Source organism: Sorex araneus, chromosome 4, assembly GCF_027595985.1.
Source record: "Sorex araneus isolate mSorAra2 chromosome 4, mSorAra2.pri, whole genome shotgun sequence".
NCBI classification, from domain to species: Eukaryota; Metazoa; Chordata; class Mammalia; order Eulipotyphla; family Soricidae; genus Sorex; species Sorex araneus.
The window spans coordinates 190,475,319-190,497,634 of NC_073305.1; the positions used below are offsets into that span (position 1 = coordinate 190,475,319).

At 60.4% G+C, this 22,316-nt stretch overlaps 1 protein-coding gene across 1 annotated transcript; it reads left to right on the plus strand.

Annotated features, from left to right (window-relative positions):
- LOC129404385 (delta(3,5)-Delta(2,4)-dienoyl-CoA isomerase, mitochondrial-like) lies at positions 1-20,978 on the plus strand (the record flags this gene model as incomplete). The annotated part of the gene is made up of 6 exons (XM_055136759.1): positions 1-286; positions 18,963-19,027; positions 19,955-20,025; positions 20,105-20,176; positions 20,457-20,607; positions 20,755-20,978. Coding segments are annotated over 6 exons (750 nt in total), but the record flags the coding sequence as incomplete, so codon positions are not given.
- Positions 20,979-22,316: the final 1,338 nt, after the last annotated feature.

Here is a 22,316-nt window from a genome sequence, read left to right on the forward strand (position 1 = left end):
AGGGCAACGCCTGAGACTGGGGACGCGGTGGGGGGCTGCCGCGTCCCCCGGCTCCTCCCTCACGTGCTGCTGTCCCGGGTCCCGCACCGCCCGCGCTGGCGCACCTGGCCGGGAGTCCGGAGCTCCGCCCGCCGCGCCCACAGCCTGGCTGTGGCCGAGTCCTGGCCTCTCCGAGCTCCAGGGCTGTCGGCGACAGCAGCCACCTGCCCAGCAGCGCGGGACGCAGGGAACAGGCTGGGGAGCAGCTGCGAGGCCCTTCGGTCTGGAGGAGCTTCTGGAAGCACAGGTCAGGCCACTTACAGGGCCGAGTGCGCAGGCGCCTGTGCAGGGGAGGGGCTGTGGGCAGGGGAGGAGCAAGAGAGGTGTGGGAAGAGGAGGGGCATGAGACGGGAGGGGCGGGACAGGGGAGAGGTGTGGGGAATGTGGGGGTGCGGTGCTGTGGAGGGAGGGGTGTGGGGGGAGGAGCGGCGTGGGGGGCGCACACTGTCCGGCCTCAGCCTCCAGCCCCCGAGGCAGCCTCACGGGGCGGGCTGCAGGTCCGGGGCGGGGTCAGAACTCTGGTCTGGGCTTCCGTTCGGGTGTGCGTCAGGATCCGGGTCGGGCTCCTGGGCCGGGGATGGTTCTGGTTCTTGATCAGGCTCCTGTTCTGGGTCCGTGTCAGTATCGGGGTCGGTGTCGGTGTCAGTGTCGGAGTCCGGGTCACGGTCAGGGAAGGGACCCGGGTCAGGTCCAGGAACTGGAACGGGGACTGGGGAGGGGTCGGATTTGGGGTCTGGGTCTGGGTCGGGATCCGGGTCCGGGTCAGGGTCGGGGTCCGGGTCGGGGTCGGGGTCGAGGCCGAGGTCGGGCTTGGGGTCCAGGGCGGGCCCAGGTGCCGGACCGGAGAGCTGGAGGCCGCTGGCGGGTGGGCGGCGGTTGGGGGGTCCTGGCCACCGCCCAGCGGCCGCGGGACTGGCCGGAGCTCCGCGTGGGGGCGGGGCGCGTGCCTGGGTGTCGCGTAAGCGCTGGTGCGTCCCTCCCTAGACCTCACTGCCCGTCGTTGGGCACTGGCTTCAGAGCCCGATGCTCGCTGGATTTGGCCTCCCGGGGACCTCGCCTCTGCGTGTGGCTGGTCTCTGCGCTGCCTCCTGCTCGAGCCCCGCCCCTCCCTTCCGAGCCCCTCCCCTCCCATCTGAGCCCCGCCCCTCCTGCCCGAGCCCCGCCCCTCCCTTCCGAGCCCCTCCCCTCCCATCTGAGCCCCGCCCCTCCTGCCCGAGCCCCGCCCCTCCCGTCTGAGCCCCGCCCCTCTACGACCCCCGCCCCTCCCGTCCGAGCCCCGCCCCTCCTGCTGGGCTCCTGTCATCGCCTTCCAGCTGCACCTCGCGTCTGGATCCTGCGTGTGGATGCAGGGGTCTGTCCGTGAGCACGGGTGGGCTGCTTTCTTGGTCTGTTTGCATTCCGTGACTCCCCCTCGCCTCACTGCTCAGTGCTCCTCACAGCTCACCCTAGAGGTGTCCGTGGGAAGAGGTGCCTCGTGATTGCTTCAGCCCTCTTGTCCCGGGCACAGATGGGGGCGGCCCGCACTTTCAGACCTACCTCAGCAGACAGATTTTTATGGCTTTAACATCGAAACCCGGTACGCTTGCTCCGAGGCTTCGGGTGTGGAGGGAGGCCGGGCCAGCCAGATGGCCCTCACAGCCACAGCCTGTCGCTCCTGGGGGCTGACTCCTCCCGCTGTCAGTTCTGTCCCTTCTATGGAAACTGGAGTCTGGACCCAGTGCATGGATCTGACTAATAGACGACTCTCTAGACAGAAGAGAAAAGCACATTAAAATGGGAAGACTCTCTGAAGGGAGCCTAACAGGACACTGCCATTGTCATGCCGCCACACCAGGTGTTTCATTCCGGCACCTCGGAGACCCCGCCCCACCCCAGTGACCCAGCCCTGGCAGCCAAACACCTCCAGAAACCAGCTGATGCCACGCTCACGGCCGCTCTCCACACGCTCAGGCGGAGCCTCACCCATGCGTGAGCCTGTTCCAGGACATCTCATACCTCACCCACTCCTACTCCAAGAGCAGTGCGCCACATTTGGGGGGTTTAAAGTAGAAGACAACCAATTTTAGAGGGAAATATATTTTTATAGATACACGTGTCTATATACAGATCACTGTTATCACTGTCATCCAAATCGTTCATCAATTTCCTCGAGTGGGCTCCAGTAACATCTCCATCCGTCCCTGTCACATGCTAGTGTAGCCCAATGGCGTACTGGGGGCTCTTTCAGGATCAGGGGAATGCGGGCTGTTGTTACCACTGTTACTGTTTTTGGCACGTCGAATATGCCACGGGTAGCTTGCCAGGCTCTGCCGTGCGGGCGGGATACTCTCGGTAGCTTGCTGGGCTCTCCGAGGGGGACGGAGGCTTTTGGGGTGGCCTCTAATGGCCTTTACAGGTGTTCCCACTCTACTGAATGTAAGCTTTTGGTCGACTGGCATGTTGTAACGATCTGCATACTGACAAACACGAACCTGCCTGCGTCTCTGGGCAGCACCTGGGACATGTGTGGCCTCAGGTTGATCTCTTTGAGGTTGATGGAGCGTGCCTGGAGGTTGTTGAGCAGCTGGCAGAGCAGGACCCTATTGTGGAGGGTCTGTGCCAGGTCAAACATCTGCGCCAAGTGCCAGGTCACCCAGTGGTTGGCTGACAGCACCCACAGTGGGTGACCGCTGCGTGCACTGCCGCCACGGCTCTATACCTGATGGTGCTACGATTCGGCCCAGCCAGGGCAGGTGGCGATGCCACGGCTGTCACTGCGGTTTCTCCGTGCCCTGCCGACGCCATTCTGTCCGAATCTTGCAAAACAGCTGTCGATGTCATCAGGAATCACACGTAGAGTTCCAGCAGGGGTCACATATAGAGCTCCATGCCTGCTGGCGTGCTGAGCCACACACTGTCTAAGGCGAGATGGTGAGCCGGATTTGGGAGAGCGTGAAGGCTCAGACGGTGTCCCTATATGTAGATACATACATGTACATATATGTAATATGTACATATATATATAAGCACACAAATCTCAACCCTTAACAACATATTAGTAATCTCTTATAGAAGGCTTACTGGCCCCTGGTGAAATACAACAATCTTCACATACCCTACTCTAAGAAAATTTTTTTGAGCATTTTCAGTGGTTTATTCATAACAAACAATACAAAATAAATTATTTTGGACTTCTGCTTTGGGGCAGGGGTTGGATCTCGGGATGGAAACATAATATGGTGGTGGGAAGGTGTCATGGTGGTGGGATTGGTGTTTGAATATTAAATACAATAAAATATTGTGAACTACTTTATAAAAATAAAATAAAATTAAAATTTAAAAAATGAACAGACACCGGAGACCCAGTCACGAATCTGAGCCGTGCTGTGTTTGGATCTCAGGTGACTGTGTGTGTGCCGCCAAGCTCCGTGTCCAGCTTGCACGGGCCCTAGGAAGTGAGGGTTCTTAATGTGAGTCCGCTTGAAAAAACCTGGAAACCTTAGATTAAAAGCCAGAGTTGCATGTGAGCAAGGTTCAGAATACTTTCTAGCTTACGGAGAGACTTTTAAAAATGGCTAAGAGGGCCAGAATCTGATCTCCACGAAAGGACAGACAAGCCATGGGACAGTTTCTCTACGGTCAACCCGACCTGCCACTTCAGTGACAAAGTTTGCTCTAATGGAGGTGGCTGCTTATTTTGCATCAGCACAGTAAGCCCATAAAAGTAGATTCTTTTAACCTGTGTTGCTGGAACTCCGGGTCGAGCTTAACTGGCCTCTCCGGGCAGCAGTCTCGGCTCAGGAGCCCTGCGGACCTGCCGCCGGGAGGGTCTGCAGCCCCTCGCAGAGCAGACTGGCGCTGCTGTCCCTGGTGTCTACCACAGCTGCTGAGCCGCCGAGAGCAAGGAGGCCTTGCAGGCTTGTCACATCCTCTGAGCGACAGGCCGCCAGCCGCTTATGTCAGCTATTTCTCATCCCAGAGAGCACTTCCAGGAGCAAAGAGAAGGGCGGAGCTGCAGAAGGATCGGGATGCGCCCTTGGGTGAGAGCCGGAGCCTTCACAGTGCTCTTTCTTCCCAGTCCCCCAGGGGCACTCCACGCAGAGCCCCAGCACCCAGGACAACGCTCCTGGCCACGCCCAGCCGGGCACCTTGTGGGTCCCGAGACCCTCTCAGCAGGAAGACCTGCTCCAGGTCCTTCTAGCCCTGGTGAGACTCATCTTTTGGGCAAGGAAGATTAAATTAATATGATAAAGCCTCGAGGTTTTATAAGAAAATGTTATACACTCTCAAGGTACATCTGCAACATTTGTATTGGGGGATTAATTACTCAGTCCTGAAAGTCCCAAAGTGTCCCAGGGTTGGTGGTCAGTCCAGGGAGATACCGTGTTGTCCTCTTAGCAGACTGGAACCCTTTAAACAAGGAGTTCAATGGTTCCTCGTTGGGCCATGGAGAGATAGTGCTGGGGAAAGGCACCCATCTTGCACAAGGTGACCCAGGTTTGAGCCCCAGCACCCTGGACGGTGCCCTGAGCCTGTCAGAATGAGCCTTGAGCACTGCTCGTGTGGCCCCAAACCAAAAACTTCCTTTCTGTCGAGATTAGTCTTCCTTCGTTAAGTAGGACTCTCTTCGAGTCCAGGCTCAGTGCTATAACCAGCTCCCAAATTATCTATTGTAAAGAGAAAGGATCTCTTTATGCATTTATACAAACAACATAATTCCATGACTTAAAAAATACTAAAGAGACAAAAGTGAATGCTTCAGTTCTACTTAGAAGAAGACAATTTACCAGATTTCTGAAGGTCAAAACTATATTCAGTCCCAAGAGTCCACTCACGCCCACATAGGAAGTCTCGGTCTCTGCAAGCTTCCCGTCAGCCCTGGCTGGTAGTTCCGACCCACGCAGGCCTCCCTCCCTAGCGCCTGTCAAAGACTTTCCTTCCACTGAGATACAAGGCACTAGAACAATTCCATAAACAGCAAGAAGTTTACATCTAAAGATATTATTATGACACAAAGTTTACCAGCAGGACCGTTCTGTTGTACAAGAAGGGAGACACCCACGACATCGGCAACTATCACCCAATCTGCCTGTTGTCTGTCATCTACGAGTTGTTCACTCGAGTCATCCTGAGTAGAATAGGCAGAACACTAGGTGAAGGACAACCATGCGAGCAAGCCGGGTCCTAAAAGGGATTCAGCACGATTGACCATATCCACACAGTGACCAAACTCATTGAAATTTCTCGAGAGTACAAGATTCCGCTCTGTCTAAAGTTCATCAACTTAAAGAAGGCCTTTGATTCTGTTGAGACTGAAGCGGTCATCGAAGCCCTGGCCGAACAGGGCGTTCAAACTCAGTACATCAAGATCCTCCACGAGCTGTATTATGGATTCACCACCAGGATCTCACCATTCTACAAGGAAGTGATCATCGACGTAAAGAGAGGGGTTTGGCAGGGCAATACCATTTCACTGAAACTCTTCAGTGCCACCCTCGAAAACATCATGGGACGACTGGAGTGGGAAGGAATGGGAGTGAAGATAGATAGTCGGCAACTATACCACCTCTGCTTCGCTGATGACATCATTCTCATAACGCCAAACATTAACCAAGCGGCACAAATGCTGACCGACTTCGACTGCGAGTGTGGGAAGGTTGGATTGCAGCTGAATATCAGCAAAACAATGTTCATGAAAAACAAACTAGTCCCTGATGTTTTTGCTCTCAATGGAACGAACATCTCCAAATGCAGCAGCTATGTGTACCTGGGTTGAGAACTCAACGTGAGGAACAACTTGGCACCAGAACTGTGCAGGAGGAAGAGAGCAGCGTGGAATGCCTTCAAGAGCTTCGAAGTGGTTAAGAGGACAAAGAACCTCCGACTCCGGGCTCATCTTTTTGACTCCACCATTCTTCCTGCGCTAACATATGCCTCAGAGACCTAGGCCCTACGCAAACAGGGCGAGAAGGCTATTCGGGTATCCCAAAGAGGAATCGAAAGAGCTATGCTAAAGAAAGAAAAAAAAAAAAGAAAGCTATGCTAGGAGTATTCCTTCACTCAAGTGAGAGAAGGAATCCGGAGTTCTGACCTCCGTCGACGGTCAAGAATCAGGGACGCTGTCTCGTTTGCCAAGACATCAAAAATCAGATGGGCCGGATATGTAATGTGACTCAGAAATGACCGCTGGACTAGAGCTGTTACCAACTGGATTCCACGGGATGTCAAAAGACCGCGTGGCCGCCCACCTACAAGATGGTCAGACTTCTTCGTCAAAACCCTTAATGAACGGGTTTGAGGTTCTTCCTGTTCCTGGAGTGAGCAAATATCATTGGGCTACACTAGCACGCGACAGGGATGAATGGAGATGTTATTGGCGCCTGCTCGAGCAAATCAAAGATCAACGGAATGACAAGTGATACAAGTGATAAAGTTTACCTGATATTGTGACAGACAATTTTCTGACATATTTACCTGGGCCCTGGAGCACAGTAATGAAAAGCCAGGGACAGAGAGATTGCGGGGAGGCCAGAAGGGGCGGGGCAGGCCTTGGACACACCAGGGCTTGTATCTTTGTGTGAAGGCACAGGGCCATCAACGCCTGAGATGACCCGTTTCTGGGGGAACCAGCCTAGGGGCCGCAGGCCTGAACTGGCCCGCACGTGGCTCTGCCTGCTAGTGGCTTCCTGTGCCGGGCACAAGGCCGGACCTGCTGTGCTGACTGTGCCCTCGCACCCGTGCCCACCGGTGCTGCACAGGGACATATCCGCAGGCACTGGGTGGCCTGCTCTGGGTCCTGCACGCCCCTGGGTCTCTCCCGGGCAGGGCACACGTGAGAGCTGCGGCCTCTCTCCACGGTGCCCCGTCCTCTGGGGTCTGAGAGCAGCCTTCCTGTCCAGAATGTTCTCCTGTGGTCCAGAATGTTCTTTGTTCAGGCCACCGGGCTATCACCAGGTCCGGAGTAGGCACTGGGCTGGCCCTCTCCACCAGCCCTGCTCACAGGACCCCCCTCCCCATGGGGACAGCCGGCAGCACCAGGATCCCACCTTCTCCCCCGAGAGGCAGGAGGTATAAGCCCTAACGGGCCCGGGTGTGCTGTGCCCGTGTCCCCAGATTGGGAGGACCGGGGCACCTGTCACTGCCCACAAACACCCACACTCAGGCACAGGTGCAGAGCAGCTTCTGGAAGGAGGGGGCGTGTTTATCGGCGGTTGCCCCGGCCCCGGTGGGGCTATGTGGACGTGTGCCCAGAACAGAGCCCTCCCTGAGCCTGTTCCTGGACGTGGCCCTGCACTCCTGGGCTCCCACCTGGGCCCCGGAGCAGCTGCCGGGCAGGATGGGGGCGCAGTGGCTGAAGCAACAGGTTCTTAGGCCATTGGCTGGGGGATGCACCCAGAGTCACAGCCGGGGGCCCAGAGACTCACCTGCTCTCCTCAGTGGGCCCCCAGGCCTGCAGACACAGGCCAGGACAGGGCCCATGGAACCAGGGCCCGGCAGAGGCAGCTTTATCCCGTGCCAGAAGCCTCTGTCCTGAGCTTCAAGAACCTCCACTAGGCTCCATCACCTCTGTGGGACTCCATCCCCTCTGTGGGGCTCCATCCCCTCTGTGGGACGCCATCCCCTCTGTGGGACGCCATCCCCTCTGTGGGACTCCATCCCCTCTGTGGGACTCCATAACCTTTGTGGGACTCCATCCCCTCTGTGGGGCTCCATCCCCTCTGTGGGACGCCATCCCCTCTGTGGGACCCCATCCCCTCTGTGGGGCCCCATCCCCTCTGTGGGACCCCACCCCCTCTGTGGGACCCCACCCCCTCTGTGGGACTCCATCCCCTCTGTGGGACTCCATCCCCTCGGTGGGATGCCATCCCCTCTGTGGGACTCCATCCCCTCTGTGGGACTCCATCCCCTCTGTGGGATGCCATCCCCTCTGTGGGACTCCATCCCCTCTGTGGGACTCCATCCCCTCTGTGGGACTCCATCCCCTCTCTGAGGCCCCATCCCCTCTGTGGGACCCCATCCCCTCTGTGGGACGCCATCCCCTCTGTGGGACGCCATCCCCTCTGTGGGACTCCATCCCCTCTGTGGGACTCCATCCCCTCTGTGGGACGCCATCCCCTCTGTGGGACTCCATCCCCTCTGTGGGACTCCATCCCCTCTCTGAGGCCCCATCCCCTCTGTGGGACCCCATCCCCTCTGTGGGACCCCATCCCCTCTGTGGGACTCTATCCCCTCTGTGGGACCCTATCCCCTCTGTGGGACTCCATCCCCTCTGTGAGGCCCCATCCCCTCTGTGGGACCCCATCCCCTCTGTGGGGCTCCATCCCCTCCGTGGGGCCCCATCCCCTCTGTGGGACTCCATCCCCTCCACGGGGCTCCATCCCCTCTGTGGGACGCCATCCCCTCCATGGGGCTCCATCGCCTCTGTGTGTCCTGGGCACCCCTAGGCTCAGGCCATGATGATGACCTTGCGCTCAGTTGGCCGGAACCTGCAGATTGTTCTCAGGGTCTTGGCACTTTGATGCGGCCCAGAATGGGCCCCAGGATGAGAAGAGTCTTCTTGCTGGCTGGGTCCCTCGGGGATGGGGTCTGCCTGCCCACTTTGGCATGGGGTGGGGGGTCTGGGAAGGGTTTTTATTCCCACTGTTGGGGGCCCCGTGAGCAGCCTGACGGCATGGGGCACCCTGCGGGCTGGGCTCTGCGCCCACACCCCAGCCTCCTCCTCGACCGCCCGGGCTGACCACCCCATCCTGAGGGCTAGGGGAGGACATGGGAAGCCACAGGCCCTCTGGGAGCCCCTCGTCTCACTTGACCTGGACACTGGCCTAGGCTTGGATGTGCCCTGTGGCATCCCAACGGTCAGCCGTGGTCACTTGCCCCCAGCCCTCCGGTGTGGCCCTTCACCCCAACAGTCAGCCGTGGTCACTTGCCCCAGCCCTCCGGTGTGGGCATTCACCCCAACAGTCAGCTGTGGTCACTTGCCCCAGCCCTCTGGTGTGGCCATTCACCCCAACGGTCAGCCGTGGTCACTTTCCCCCAGCCCTCCGGTGTGGCCCTTCACCCCAAGGGTCAGCCGTGGTCACTTGCCCCCAGCCCTCCGGTGTGGGCATGCATCCGTGTCCCCGGTGCCCTGTCTCCTTGAGCACGGCTGCAGCTCCCGGGACCTCTCATGCTCCCTCCCCAGCTGACGTCCCCCCGGCCAGCTCTGGAGACACAGGCGCCGAGTGCACTGTCCAGGTCGGCTTCCAGGGACGTCTCTGGGCCTTGCCATGTCTCTCCCCCAGCCCCTCCCCCAACCGCAGTTCCCGCCGGCCCTTCTCACACTCCAGCTCCGGAGTCCCTGCGCCTCTGTCTGAGGGGTGGAGGGTGGAACCTCACCATGCAGCTCCCCAGACGGCCGGCAGGGGGCGGGCCTGAGTCCAGGCTGGCCGGGGTGCTGGCCAGGATGGCTGGGGCAGTGTGGGGCAGGAGGCCTAGGCTGGACATGTGTGGGCTCTTCCGCGTTCCTGAAAACGCTTTGCTCCGACGGGGAGTCACACTGGGCAGAGCCCGGGGCTGGGCAGCGCGTGGCAGAGCACTGTGCACCCGCTGTGCCGCCCCGCTGGCCCGGGCAGCCGAGAGCGGGAGGGAGGGGCCCGGCAGAGGCCGGCCTGATACTGGCCCCCGCGCCCTCTCCCCCCGCGCCCTCGACGTGCAGCCTTGCACTGGGGGGCTCTGTCCCTCTGTCCTGCTGCCAGCCCCTCCCTCCCTCCAGGGGGCAGCGGGCAGGGCGCCCAGCAGCGGGGACACGGGGCTGTCCTCTGCCGCCCCAAGAGGCAAGTCCTCACTGCGTGCCCTCACCTGTGCGCCCACTTGTGTGTGCCCACACCCGCGCTGTGCTGGCACGTGGTGCCCCTGGCTGTGTGTTGACCTGAGGGTCCCTCTTGGTGCTGCCTGGGGACCCTGTGTCGCAGAGGTGCCTCCTCTCCCGCCGTCTGCCCAGGTTGGGGCCACCTGTCTGCCTGCGTCCCCCTCGGTCTCGCCTGCCCGTGTGTGAGCTCTGATGACTGGAGCCTCTGCGCAGTCCGGAGCAGCACTGCCCGTTCCTTCCTCCGTTCCCTGCGGATGGGGCCCCTGCCACAGCACAGCGCCCGCCTCGGCCCTGACCTCACCCCTGCATCTGCTCCTTACCCGCGTGCATCCTGGGGCCGCAGCGCACCCCTGCACCACCAGGTGGCGCCCGTGCCCAGACTGGAATCGGGCAGACCCTCCTGCCCTGCCGTGCCTTGACCTGGGCCCACCTTGGAGGGCTCAGGGACACCCTGCCACCCAGCACAGGGCGCAGGGCTGGAGCTCGGCCCGAGGCAGGGCCTGGAGCATCGGCAGGAGACATGGGGCTGCTGGTAGACAACACACACACATGCACGGACACCCAAGACACAGGCGCGCATACATACACACAGCACATACACGCATAGCACACCCAGGCACACACACACCCATGCACACGCTATGCACACGCTTAAATGCACAGGCACCTGTCCGTCCAAGCACGTGTGCTACATGTGCATATCCACACACACTAATGCACGGGAGATACAGATGTATACACGTCACGCACACGCGTGCAGCCATGTCTGTACATGCAGCATGCACCAGGATACCCCTCTACAGCCTCTACATTCAGCATCTCAGGCAGCGTGGGCGTCGCTCCCTGCCCGCCAGCTCACGCCTGTTCCCGGGTGGCCTCAACATCCCCACGAACCTGACTCTCCTGCCCCCTCCTGGGGAACAGACACCCACCCCTCGCCCCCCGCCCTCGCCCCGCCATTGCCTCCAGCTCCGAGTCCCCCGCGGCGCTTTGATGCCGCGTCTGCCGAGCCCTTGCACTGCGGCCCCGCGGCGCGATCAAGCTCCATTTACTGCTCAGGTGCGGCCGCGGGTGAGGCCATGCGATAAGGATGAGGCGCGGAGCCCTGAGATGAAGGGGCCGCGGGTGAGGCCATGCGATAAGGATGAGGCGCTGAGCCCTGAGGTGAAGGGACACCTGCCCCGGGCCTCGCCTGGCAGGCTCCCAGCCCACACTGCTGACCGTCCACCCAGCCCAGACGGTCCTCTCAGCCCACACCGTCTTCTCAGTCCACACCATCCTCTCAGTCCAGACGGTCCTCCCAGTCCATACCATCCTCTCAGTCCAGACGGTCCTCTCAGCCCACACCGTCCTCTCAGCCCACACCATCCTCTCAGTCCAGACGGTCCTCTCAGCCCACACCGTCCTCTCAGCCCACACCGTCCTCTCAGTCCACACCGTCCTCTCAGTCCAGACGGTCCTCTCAGTCCAGATGGTCCTCTCAGCCCACACCGTCCTCTCAGCCCACACTGTCCTCTCAGTCCAGACGGTCCTCTCAGTCCAGACGGTCCTCTCAGCCCACACCGTCCTCTCAGTCCACACCGTCCTCTCAGTCCAGACGGTCCTCTCAGCCCACACCGTCCTCTCAGCCCACACAGCAGAGCCGGGCGGCGGGCAACTGGCCCCGGGTTCCAGGCCAGACCTGGGCACACCCCCACTGCCCCTGAGGGCGACACAGGCAGCTCCTGTCGGGCATGTGACCTGCTCCATGGGCCGGGGACAGTTTTCGGCTTTCCCAGACGACTGCAGGCTGTTTCAGTTTGTCTTTTGGCTCCTCAGTGTCCAGTGTCTGGTGGCACTGGCCTTGGCCTGCAGGAGAAGCCACGCCCAGTGGCCCTCTGTCCTTCTAGGCCTGGGGCTCAGGACACAGGGCCGAGGGGTGAGGAGGGTAGCCAGGAGCCTGTCTGGAGGAAGAGGTGCAGAGCCCAAGGTGAGGGGGAGCAGGCGAGGCCCCCGTGTTCGGCCTGAGCCCTGAGACCATCCCCTGGATCTGGGACCTTGCCCTGGGTCCTTCAGGCTCATGTCGCCCCGGGGTGCCGGGAGATAGATCCAGGAGACCCCAGCCTGCAGGCCCTGCTTCCTCACCCTAACTGGGGGCACTGGAGCAGCCAAGACAGGCTCCGACACCCCAGCCACCCCACGGCCCCTGACCCCCACTGTCACTCAGGGTGCATGTCAGTTTCATGACTGGTCCAGGGTCCTTCAGGGCCACCCCCACCTCAGGGTGCCAGGATGGGAGCACAAAGGCTGTGTGCAAAATGTTCCAGAGGGCTGAGCCCTCCCATCAGCCCCACCCGAACTGCCACTGCTGGCTCCTGGCCAGCCGCCGGGCGCACTGGGGGCAGCGCAGGCCCGGGAGCGGTGCAGGAAGGGCTGGCGCTGCTGAGTGGGCCCCTGCAGAGCCGTTAGCCGGGGGTGCCAGAGGACCCAGGCCTGGGGAGCGACACGTGCACTCCTCAAAATGGGGCTGGGAGAGAGAGGACGGGAGAGGGGACAGGGAGAGAGGCTGGGGAGACAGGACCCGCGCCCCCTCCCATCACCCCCATGGTCCCTCATGCCCTGGCAGGAGGGATTCCCAAGGACAGCCAGGAGTCAGCCTGGTATAGTGGGTGTGGCCCCCAAACAAGAGCCAAACAGCAACCAGAGCCAACCCACAGGGCACGAGACACAGGCTCAGCTCCAGTTCCAGGCGACAGTTGGGCCTCTATGCCCTCAGAAGCCAGGCAGGGACACAAAGAGCCAGACATGTGCTGAGGGACCCGGGGCTGAGGGGACACAAAGGGTTGAGGGGATACAGGGGCTGAGGAGATATAGGGTTCTGAGGGGACATGAGAGGCTGAGGGGATATGAGGGGATGAGGGGACATGGGGCTGAGGGGACATGGGGGCTGAGGGGACATGGGGGCTGAGGGGACATGAGGGGCTGAGGGGACACGGAGGGCTAAGGGGACAGGGGGCTGAGGGGACATGAGTGGCTGAGGGGATATGAGGGGCTGAGGGGACATGGGGGCTGAGGGGACATGAGGGGCTGAAGCGATACGAGGGGCTGAGGGGACACAGGAGACTGAGGGGACATGGGACTGAGAGACATGGGGGCTGAGGAGGCATGGAGGGCTCAGGAGTCCCCAGGGGACATGGAGGGCTCAGGGGACACAGGAGGCTCAAGAGATAGGAGGGGGACACTGAGACTCACAGTGACAACTTGGAGGACACTGAGGGCCCATTTGCAGTTTCTTGTGGCTGTGGCTGACCCAGGCGGCTGGTCTGTGTATGTGTGAGCAGTGGAGACTTCCTGTGTCCCCTACAGAGAGGAAGTGGAGGTGGTGGTTGGCACTGTGCAGTGTGGTCCTGGTGTTGCCCTGGTTGGTCCAGCATGGCCTGACATGACCTGGCATGTTCTGGTATGGTCTGGTGTATTCCGGCAGGGTCTGTGTGTTCCAGCAGGGTCCAGCATGTTCCGGCAGGGTCCGGCATGTTCCGGCAGGGTCTGGCGTGTTCCAGCAGGGTCTGGTGTGTTCCAGTATGGTCTGGCATGTTCCGGCAGTGTCTAGCGTGTTCCAGCAGGGTCCCATGTGGTCTGGCCTGGCCTGGCAAGCCGGTCCAGGCTGCTGCAGTGGCCACACGGGCAGCGGAGCCTGAGGAGCCCATTGGCAGAGGTCGCCCGAGGCTGGTGCTCGAGCAGGCACGCTTTCCTCACCGTGAGTCTGCGCTCGGGGTGGAGCGGGCGGCGTGCGTGTGCCAGGCCAGGTGTGGGTCTCACAGCCAGCCCCCCCCAGCTGGAGGTGCCCAGACGGCTCGGGGACCCAGTGCTGGCTCCGTAGGCGGGCACGGGGCCTCGTGTGTGAACGGGGGGCTCAGGTCCCAGGAGCAGCAGCCGGGTTGGGTCTGAGACCCCTGAGGGTCCTGAGTGGCTGCAGGCGGGTTGCAGGGGCCCGGGCTGGACGAGTGGCAGGAGGGGGACAGGGAGGGCAGCAGGGAAGCAGTGTCTGCGGGGCTGCGGCCTGGTGCCAGATGCTGCACCCGAGTGGGCCTGAGGCCTCTGCGTCCCTCCAGCCTCCCCTTCTCAGCTGCGTCTGGACTCGACCTGCAGTGCACTGGGGCCCGCGTGGGCACGATGGTGCCAGGGGGCGCCCTGCGGTGCAGGCACCCAGCTCGTGGGGGTGCGTGAGAGGAGCCCAGCTAGGCTGCTCCAGACACTGGGGGTGCAGGGGTGCGACGGGGACATGAGAAGCTGCACTGCCCAGGCACATGAGTGTGTGGTGCCCACGGAAGGGGCAGGCGAGTGGCCTGGCTCCAACAGCCAGAATGCAGGGCCGGGGGCACCCAGGGCTGCAGGGGCCGGGGGCACCCAGGGCTGCAGTGGCGGGGGGCACCCAGGGCTGCAGGGGGCAGGGGGCACCCAGGGCTGCAGGGGGCAGGGGGAACCCAGGGCTGCAGGGGGCAGGGGGCACCCAGGGCTGCAGGGGCGGGGGGAACCCAGCACTGGAGGGGCAGGGGGCACCCAGGGCTACAGGGGTGGGGACACCCAGGGCTGGAGGGAGGGGGTACCCAGCGTGGACATGTCCTGCAGTGGACCGCAGAGAGTGCCAGGCCTGGTCTGCCTGTACCCTTGGCCCCGCTGGGCGGCAGCTGTGTCGGGTTGGGCGGGGGTCTGGGTCTCCTCACTGTGTCCCATGTCTGCAGTCACCACGCACCCCAGCTCCCCCTTATCTGTGCTCTCCACGAGGGCCCCTGGCCTCACCGCACAGGTGGCCACAGGCAGTCACGGGGCCCCCAGGGATGCTATGTGACAGGGGTGTGAGCCCGAACATGAGTCCAGACTGGAGTAGCACCAGGGTCCTCTGCTGACTGGCCTATGGCTTTTGCACGGGGGACAGAGAGAGCAGAGAGGGCAGCACCAGCCGAGAACCAGACACAGACACTGGCCACGGTTGCGCCAGGATAGAGACCATGTGGAAAGCAGCATCTCTTCAAGCATGATGTAGGGGTGTAAGGACAGAAGGGAGTGCAGGGGTGTGTGAGATGGGAGTGCAGGGGTGTGTGAGATGGGTGTGCAGGGGGTGTATGAGATGGGAGTGCAGTGGTGTGTGAGATGGGAGTGCAGGAGTGTGTGAGATGGGTGTGTGGGGGGTATATGAGATGGGAGTGCAGGGGTGTGTGAGATGGGTGTGTGAGGGGTATATGAGATGGGAGTGCAGGGGTGTGTGAGATGGGTGTGTGGGGGGTATATGAGATGGGAGTGCAGGGGTGTGTGAGATGGGTGTGTGTGGGGGGGTGTATAAGATGGGTGTGCGGGGGGGTGTATGAGACGGGAGTGCAGGGGTGTGTGAGACGGGAGTGCAGGGGTGTGTGAGATGGGTGTGCGGGGGGGGGTGTATGAGATGGGAGTGCAGGGGTGTGTGAGACGGGAGTGCAGAGGTGTGTGAGATGGGTGTGTGGGGGGTATATGAGATGGGAGTGCAGGGGTGTGTGAGATGGATGTGCGGGGGGGGGTGTATGAGATGGGTGTGCAGGGGGGTGTGAGACGGGAGTGCAGAGGTGTGTGAGATGGGTGTGTGGGGGGTATATGAGATGGGAGTGCAGGGGTGTGTGAGACGGGAGTGCGGGGGGGTGTATGAGATGGGAGTGCAGGGGTGTGTGAGACGGGAGTGCAGAGGTGTGTGAGATGGGTGTGTGGGGGTATATGAAGATGGGAGTGCAGGGGTGTGTGAGATGGGTGTGTGGGGGGGGGTGTATAAGATGGGTGTGCGGGGGGGTGTATGAGATGGGAGTGCAGGGGTGTGTGAGACGGGAGTGCAGAGGTGTGTGAGATGGGTGTGTGGGGGGTATATGAGATGGGAGTGCAGGGGTGTGTGAGATGGGTGTGTGTGGGGGGGTGTATAAGATGGGTGTGCGGGGGGGTGTATGAGACGGGAGTGCAGGGGTGTGTGAGACGGGAGTGCAGGGGTGTGTGAGATGGGTGTGCGGGGGGGGGTGTATGAGATGGGAGTGCAGGGGTGTGTGAGACGGGAGTGCAGAGGTGTGTGAGATGGGTGTGTGGGGGGTATATGAGATGGGAGTGCAGGGGTGTGTGAGATGGATGTGCGGGGGGGGGTGTATGAGATGGGTGTGCAGGGGGGTGTGAGACGGGAGTGCAGAGGTGTGTGAGATGGGTGTGTGGGGGGTATATGAGATGGGAGTGCAGGGGTGTGTGAGACGGGAGTGCGGGGGGGTGTATGAGATGGGAGTGCAGGGGTGTGTGAGACGGGAGTGCAGAGGTGTGTGAGATGGGTGTGTGGGGGTATATGAAGATGGGAGTGCAGGGGTGTGTGAGATGGGTGTGTGGGGGGGGGTGTATAAGATGGGTGTGCGGGGGGGTGTATGAGATGGGAGTGCAGGGGTGTGTGAGACGGGAGTGCAGAGGTGTGTGAGATGGGTGTGTGGGGGGTATATGAGATGGGAGTGCAGGGGTGTGTGAGATGGATGTGCGGGGGGGGTGTATGAGATGGGTGTGCGGGGGAATGTATGAGACGGGAGTGCAGGGATGTGTGAGATGGGTGTGCGGGGGGGGGCGGTGTATGAGATGGGAGTGCAGGGGTGTGAGAGATAGGAGTGCAGGGGTGTGTGAGACGGGAGTGCAGGGGTGTTTCCATCCCTTCCTGGGTGAGGGTGGAGCACCTCCAGCCCCTTCCGCTAGGCCAGACAGGGCTCGCTCGTGCTCTGCTGTGGGCCAGGCCTGGCCCGGGGAGGCTCAGGGCCCAGCGCCTGCCCCCGTGGGTGCCCGTCCAGGCCCAGCCTGCGGCCACTGTTTCCAGCCCTGCGGTCCGGCTCCGGGAAACCCTGTCACGGAGACCAGGGGCCAACAGTCTGCCCGCCCAGGGCCCCTGGGGCTGTGACGGGGCGGCCCACGGGCTCTGCGTCCTGGGGGCTGGTTCCAGAGTCCCTGGGAGTGGCCCGGGCAGCAGCGTTGAGTGGACGCTCTGGACATGCCCGGGTGAGAGGAGCTCGGTCTGTGTGTGGGTGGTCTCGGGGGGTGGGAGGGTGGCCGGGACTGGCCCTGGTACTTAGCGTGGCGACCCCCCACGGGGAGCGGCCCGCCCAGGCCTGTCCCAGGCCACCGGCCCCCACACGCCCGGCCCGGCCGGTCAGCGCACTGGCTCTGCCCACTCGCCTCACCCCTGCAGAGGCTTCCCTTTCTGGGGGGCTCGTCAGCCGGGCAGAGCACTGGTGATGCGGGCTCGGGGGTCTCGTGGGGCCTCGCCACAGGGACGGGCATGCCAGCTGGGCGGGCTGCAGGACGCCCTGCCCCTCCCTCGCACCCAGACCCCAGGACCGGGACGCCCCAGATTCCTCCAGGTTGAGCAGGGGTGTGTGAGATGGGTGTGGGGGGGTGTGTGAGATGGGAGTGCAGGGGTGTGTGAGGTGGGAGCGTGCCGTCCCACCACATGGGGAGCACGGCCCCCTCCACCTCTGAGACGCTCTGGGCCGCGTGGCCAGGGGTGTCACTGCTTCCTGCGTGGGGTCCGAGGGCGAGGGCGGGGCCCCTTCACTGTGGGGGGCGGGGCAGGGGCTCCACCTCCCCGTCCGGGCCACATGCTGGTGGGCTGAGGCTGTGCCCTGCCCGGCCTGCCTGTCGTGCCGCTGGCCCCGCCTCTCCTGTGCGCCCGTGTCCTTCCTGGGGCGCAGGCGGATGGGGGTGCCGGGACCCTCCACGCTCCACGTCCTCCTGTGGGAAGCCAGAGCTGCCCCCGAGATGCTCAGAGCACAGCTGGCCCCGAGGACAGCGTGCTCCAACAGGGCCCCGAGTCCCCAGCCCCGCCCGCTCCACTGGCCGGCCCGGGTGCTGGGAAGCCGAGCAGCCCTGTGCCATGGGCCTGCTGGGACCCTCTCCTGCCCCCAGAGGCTCACCAGGGGCTGGCACAGGCACGGCAGCCCTGACAGTGGGCTGTGCAGGCCGCCCGGTGTTCCCAAGGAACAAAGTCAAGGCTGCAGGGGTTGGAGAGATAGGACAGCAGGCTGGGGGCTGGAGCAATAGCACAGCGGGTAGGGCGCTTGCCTTGCACGCGGCCAACTGGGGTTCTATTCCCAGCATCCCATATGGTCCCCTGAGCACCGCCAGGGGTAATTCCTGAGTGCAGAGCCAGGAGTAACCCCTGTGCATCGCTGGGTGTGACCCAAAAAGAAAAAAAAAAAAGAACAGCAGGCTGGGTGTTTGCCTTGCATAAGATTCCGTCCCCTGCATCCCATACGATCCCCTGAGAACTGCCAGGAGTGATCCCTGAGTGTAGAGCCAGGAGTAAACTCTGAGCATCGCTGGGTGTGGCTCAAAACTAAACAAACAAAATCACCAACCGAAAAACCCTCCCCAAACCAAGGCTTCATCCCCAGGTCATTCTGTCTTGGAAAATGTGGTCTTGAGAGCTGATTCTCCAAACCATGACTCTGGGACATCTCTGGCCTGACAGTGAAAAACATGAATCTGGGCTAGCTGTGGGGTTCTGTGCGAACCAGCCCTGTTCCACTCCACACATATGGGGTACAGAGGGGCTGGAGCGATAGCACAGCGGGGAGGGCATTTGCCTTGCACGTGGCCAAACCGGGTTCGATTCCCAGCATCCCATATGGTCCCCTGAGCACCATACTCGGGGTAATTCCTGAGTGCAGAGCCAGGAGTGACCCCTGTGCATCGCCGGGTGAGACCCAAAAAGCAAAAAAAAAAAAAAAGAAAAAGAAAAAAGGGGGACAGAGCTTCTTATTCTCGCCCCACCACACAAGGACTCACTCATGGTGTCTGACTATGAGGCTGAAGCAGGGGTGACCCCTGCTCACAGGCTGCCCCTCGCCCCCCACCATCTCCCCAGTGGCGGTTGGGGGATTTGGAGCCCAGGGTGGGAGTTGGGGAGGCTGCATAGGCGGAGGTGAGTAGCAAACCCCGGCACCTATTGGCTGCAGCCTTTTGGCCTCAGCCAATGACCTTCTGCTTCAGGCTAGTTAGACTTCATCCCAGCCAATCGCCTCTTAAGGGCTGAGGAGCTGGGGGCCTGTGGTTGATCAGTGCACCTATGATCTCTTCCGCCCAGGTGTGGACCTCATCACTGCCTGTGACATCCGGTACTGTGCCCATGATGCTTTCTTCCAAGTCAAGGTGAGCGCCATCCTCCTGAGCCTCTGCTTCCTTGGGTCCTGCTTAATGCTAGCCAGTGAGTGGGGGTGAGGGGTGTGTGTGTGTGTGTGTGTGTGTGTGTGTGTGTGTGTGTGTATGTGTGTGGTGTAGGCAGAGTGAGAGTGAAGGGCCAGTGGTGAGGGGTGAAGGGCTTGGAGTGAGTGAACTAGGAAGGCTTCACAGAAATTTGTCCCAAACTTTCATAATTAAAAAAATTATTATTATTATTTTGTATTTTGGGTCACGTCTGACTGTGATCAGGGCTTTCTTCTGACTCTGCGTTCAGGGATCACTCTTGGCGGGGTCAGGGGATCACATGGGGTGGTGGGGATCGATGAACCCAGGTTGTCTGTGTGCAAGGCAAGTGCTTTATACTAATGCTTCAGCTCCAACCAGACCTTCAAACTTAAGCCCTGGGCCCAGCCCACCTGACTTTCATATGTGAGGCCCTGGGTTAGGTTTCTGCACCAGCTCACGTGGGATAGCGTAAACAGCAACATGGGTGTGATTCCGGCAAGCGCAAGCACTGAATGTGTGTCCCCACGGGACATCGCAGTGACAGAAGGAAGGGGGGACAGGAAGGCTTGGTGTGTGTGGGGGGAGGGCAGGCAGGAGTGGTTCCTGCAGTGGCGGGGAGGGTGGAGGGGATGAAGGTATGGAAGTGAGGAAGAGGTGGGGGTGCTTCCGGAGTGGGTGCTGGAGACGGTGGCAGTGGGGGGGGGCGGGACAGTGAAGGAGGGCATTCCGCCTTCCACTCCTGCCCCCCAGTAGACAGACGTAGCTGACCATGACGAACCAGAAAGTAACTGAAAACCGGAGGAAGAAATGGAATGGGGTGTTTGTGGGGGCCGGAAGGGCAGAGCAGGGGACCAAGCTCCTGCCCGTGTGACATGTAACCGTTCTCCCCAGGAGGTGGATGTGGGTTTGGCTGCTGATGTGGGAACTCTGCAGAGGCTGCCCAAGATCGTTGGGAACCAGAGGTGGGTGGAGGCTCGGAGGGGAATGGATGGCGGGGCAACACCTCCGCTGCCCCTTGACAATTGCTCTGTCCTCTTGCAGCCTGGTCAATGAGCTGGCCTTCACCTCCCGCAAGATGATGGCTGACGAGGCCCTGGGTTGTGGGCTGGTCAGGTAGGCCTGCCAGTGCTGGTTGAGACCTCAGGGGCCAGCCAAGTCTGGCAGGGCTCTATGGGTGGCTTGTAACCCCGGCCACTCCCTTGACTTTTGTAGGAGGTTAGTTCTCAGTGCTGATGCCCGGTTCTGTACTCTGATTGGTGCGTTTCACTGGGGGTGGGTGGGGCGGTATCTTCCCCTACCTATCGTGATTGGTCATTTCTTTATCCATGCATGGCAACGAAGCAAGCGCTTCCCCAGCCAAAGAGTCCTAATTCCTGGTCCTCTTCCTCCCTAGCCGGGTGTTCCCAGACAGGGAAACGATGCTCGATGCGGCCTTTGCCCTGGCAGCCGAGATCGCCAGCAAGAGCCCTGTGGCGGTGCAGGGCACCAAAGTCAACCTGATCTACTCCCGTGACCATTCGGTTTCGGAAGGTCTCAACTACATGGTGAGGCCCTGTCCAACCAATCACGGCCCTTTTCTGATGCTAAGAGCGACCAATCGGGATCCTCTGGGGGCTGGGTCACTGACTGGTAGCTTATTGGCTTCCTGGCTGTTTGCATCAGTCCAGTTCCCTTCCCTCCGTCCTATCCAGAGCTCCTGGAATATGGCCATGCTGCAAACGGATGACATCATGAAGTCTGTCCAGGCCGCGATGGAGAAGAGGGATCTTAAGAGTGTCACCTTCTCCAAACTCTGAGAGAGGTCCTTCCAGGGCAGGCCCGGGTTCTGGCCATGCCCCCACCTGGGGTCTGTGTTCTTTCCTGCAGAGAGATGGAGGATTAGTGAAGCTGTTCGCCTCAGTGCCTTCTCCCTCAATCTCCTGTTTTCTAACCCAGTGACAATTTCCTTCTGCCCATGGCTGTATCTTCGGCCCATGAATAAAGCAATCTGAAGAACTCTGTGTCTTCCTTGGAGAGAGGGGTGGGAAGAGTCTGGTGTGTGTGTGTGTGTGTGTGTGTGTGTGTGTGTGTGTGTGGTGGAGGTGTGTGAGTTCACAAGGCAGGTGGGGGTGCTGCAACGATGCATGCATTTGGTGGCTAAGAGCCATCCACCCCAGCAGAAAGACAGAGAGACAGGGGACCACAGCCTGCTGGCTAAAATGTCCCGTTCAGTGCAGAGCTGCTAGCATACTTATAGAACATCTGTGGGGAGGGAGGTGCTGGAGCAATAGCACAGCGGGTAGGGTGTTTGCCTTGCACGCAGCTGACAGGGGTTTGATTCCCAGCATCCCATATGGTCCCCTGGGCACCACCAGGGGTAATTCCTGAGTGCAGAGCCAGGAGTAATTCCTGTGCATCGCCAGGTGTGACCCAAAAAGCAAAAAAAAAAAAAAAAAAAAAAAAAGAACATCTGAAGGGGTCAGAGGTATTGTGTGTGTATCATATAGTGTATCATATCGTGTATAGTATAGTGCATGTCCGTGTGATTTACAGAATGTCCGTGTGATTTACAGAGGTAAAACAGTCCAGCAGAGGCAATTCTTTGGGGGAGATAAACTCAAGGAGACACTCTGTCTCCAAGGGATATCTATATTGCTTTTCTCTTTCCCCCTAGTCATATATATATATATATATATATAAAACAGTTAAGTCAAACAATTAGTCAATTCTACTTCTTCCCAATACTTGCAGTTGTTTGGACAAACACAGTAAGAGATAAAGATCCACAGTAAGAGATAAAGATCCTAAAACTTAGTTCTCTGGGCTCTGAGAGCAAGCAAGGCTCTCTTACTGTAAATCCCAGACCAAGTCCTCAGGCCAGTTCAGCTTGTCCTTCCCCCTGGGGGTCCTGTCTCTTAAGTCATAACAGCTTGCATCAAGACCATACATTTATGCTTTCTAGACTGTCCCATTTCGATGCCGGGGTAGCTTTGCCACTCGCTTTGGGTTCATCTGAGTCCCACGGCAGGATCTCCCTTTTGGGGTGTTAGGAACTACAGAAACCGGAGCCTGAGTCAAGTAATTATGACAGATGCCCAGGAGTAGATATATTTCAGTCAATCAACTCCCAAATATTAGGAACATAGCATTAAGGTCTTTTGTGTTTAAGCAAAGGACATTACTCTATAGTAACATATGAAAAGGCTATAGGGACTGGAGCGATAGCACAGCGAGTAGGGCATTTGCCTTGCACGCGCCCGTCCTGGGTTCGCGT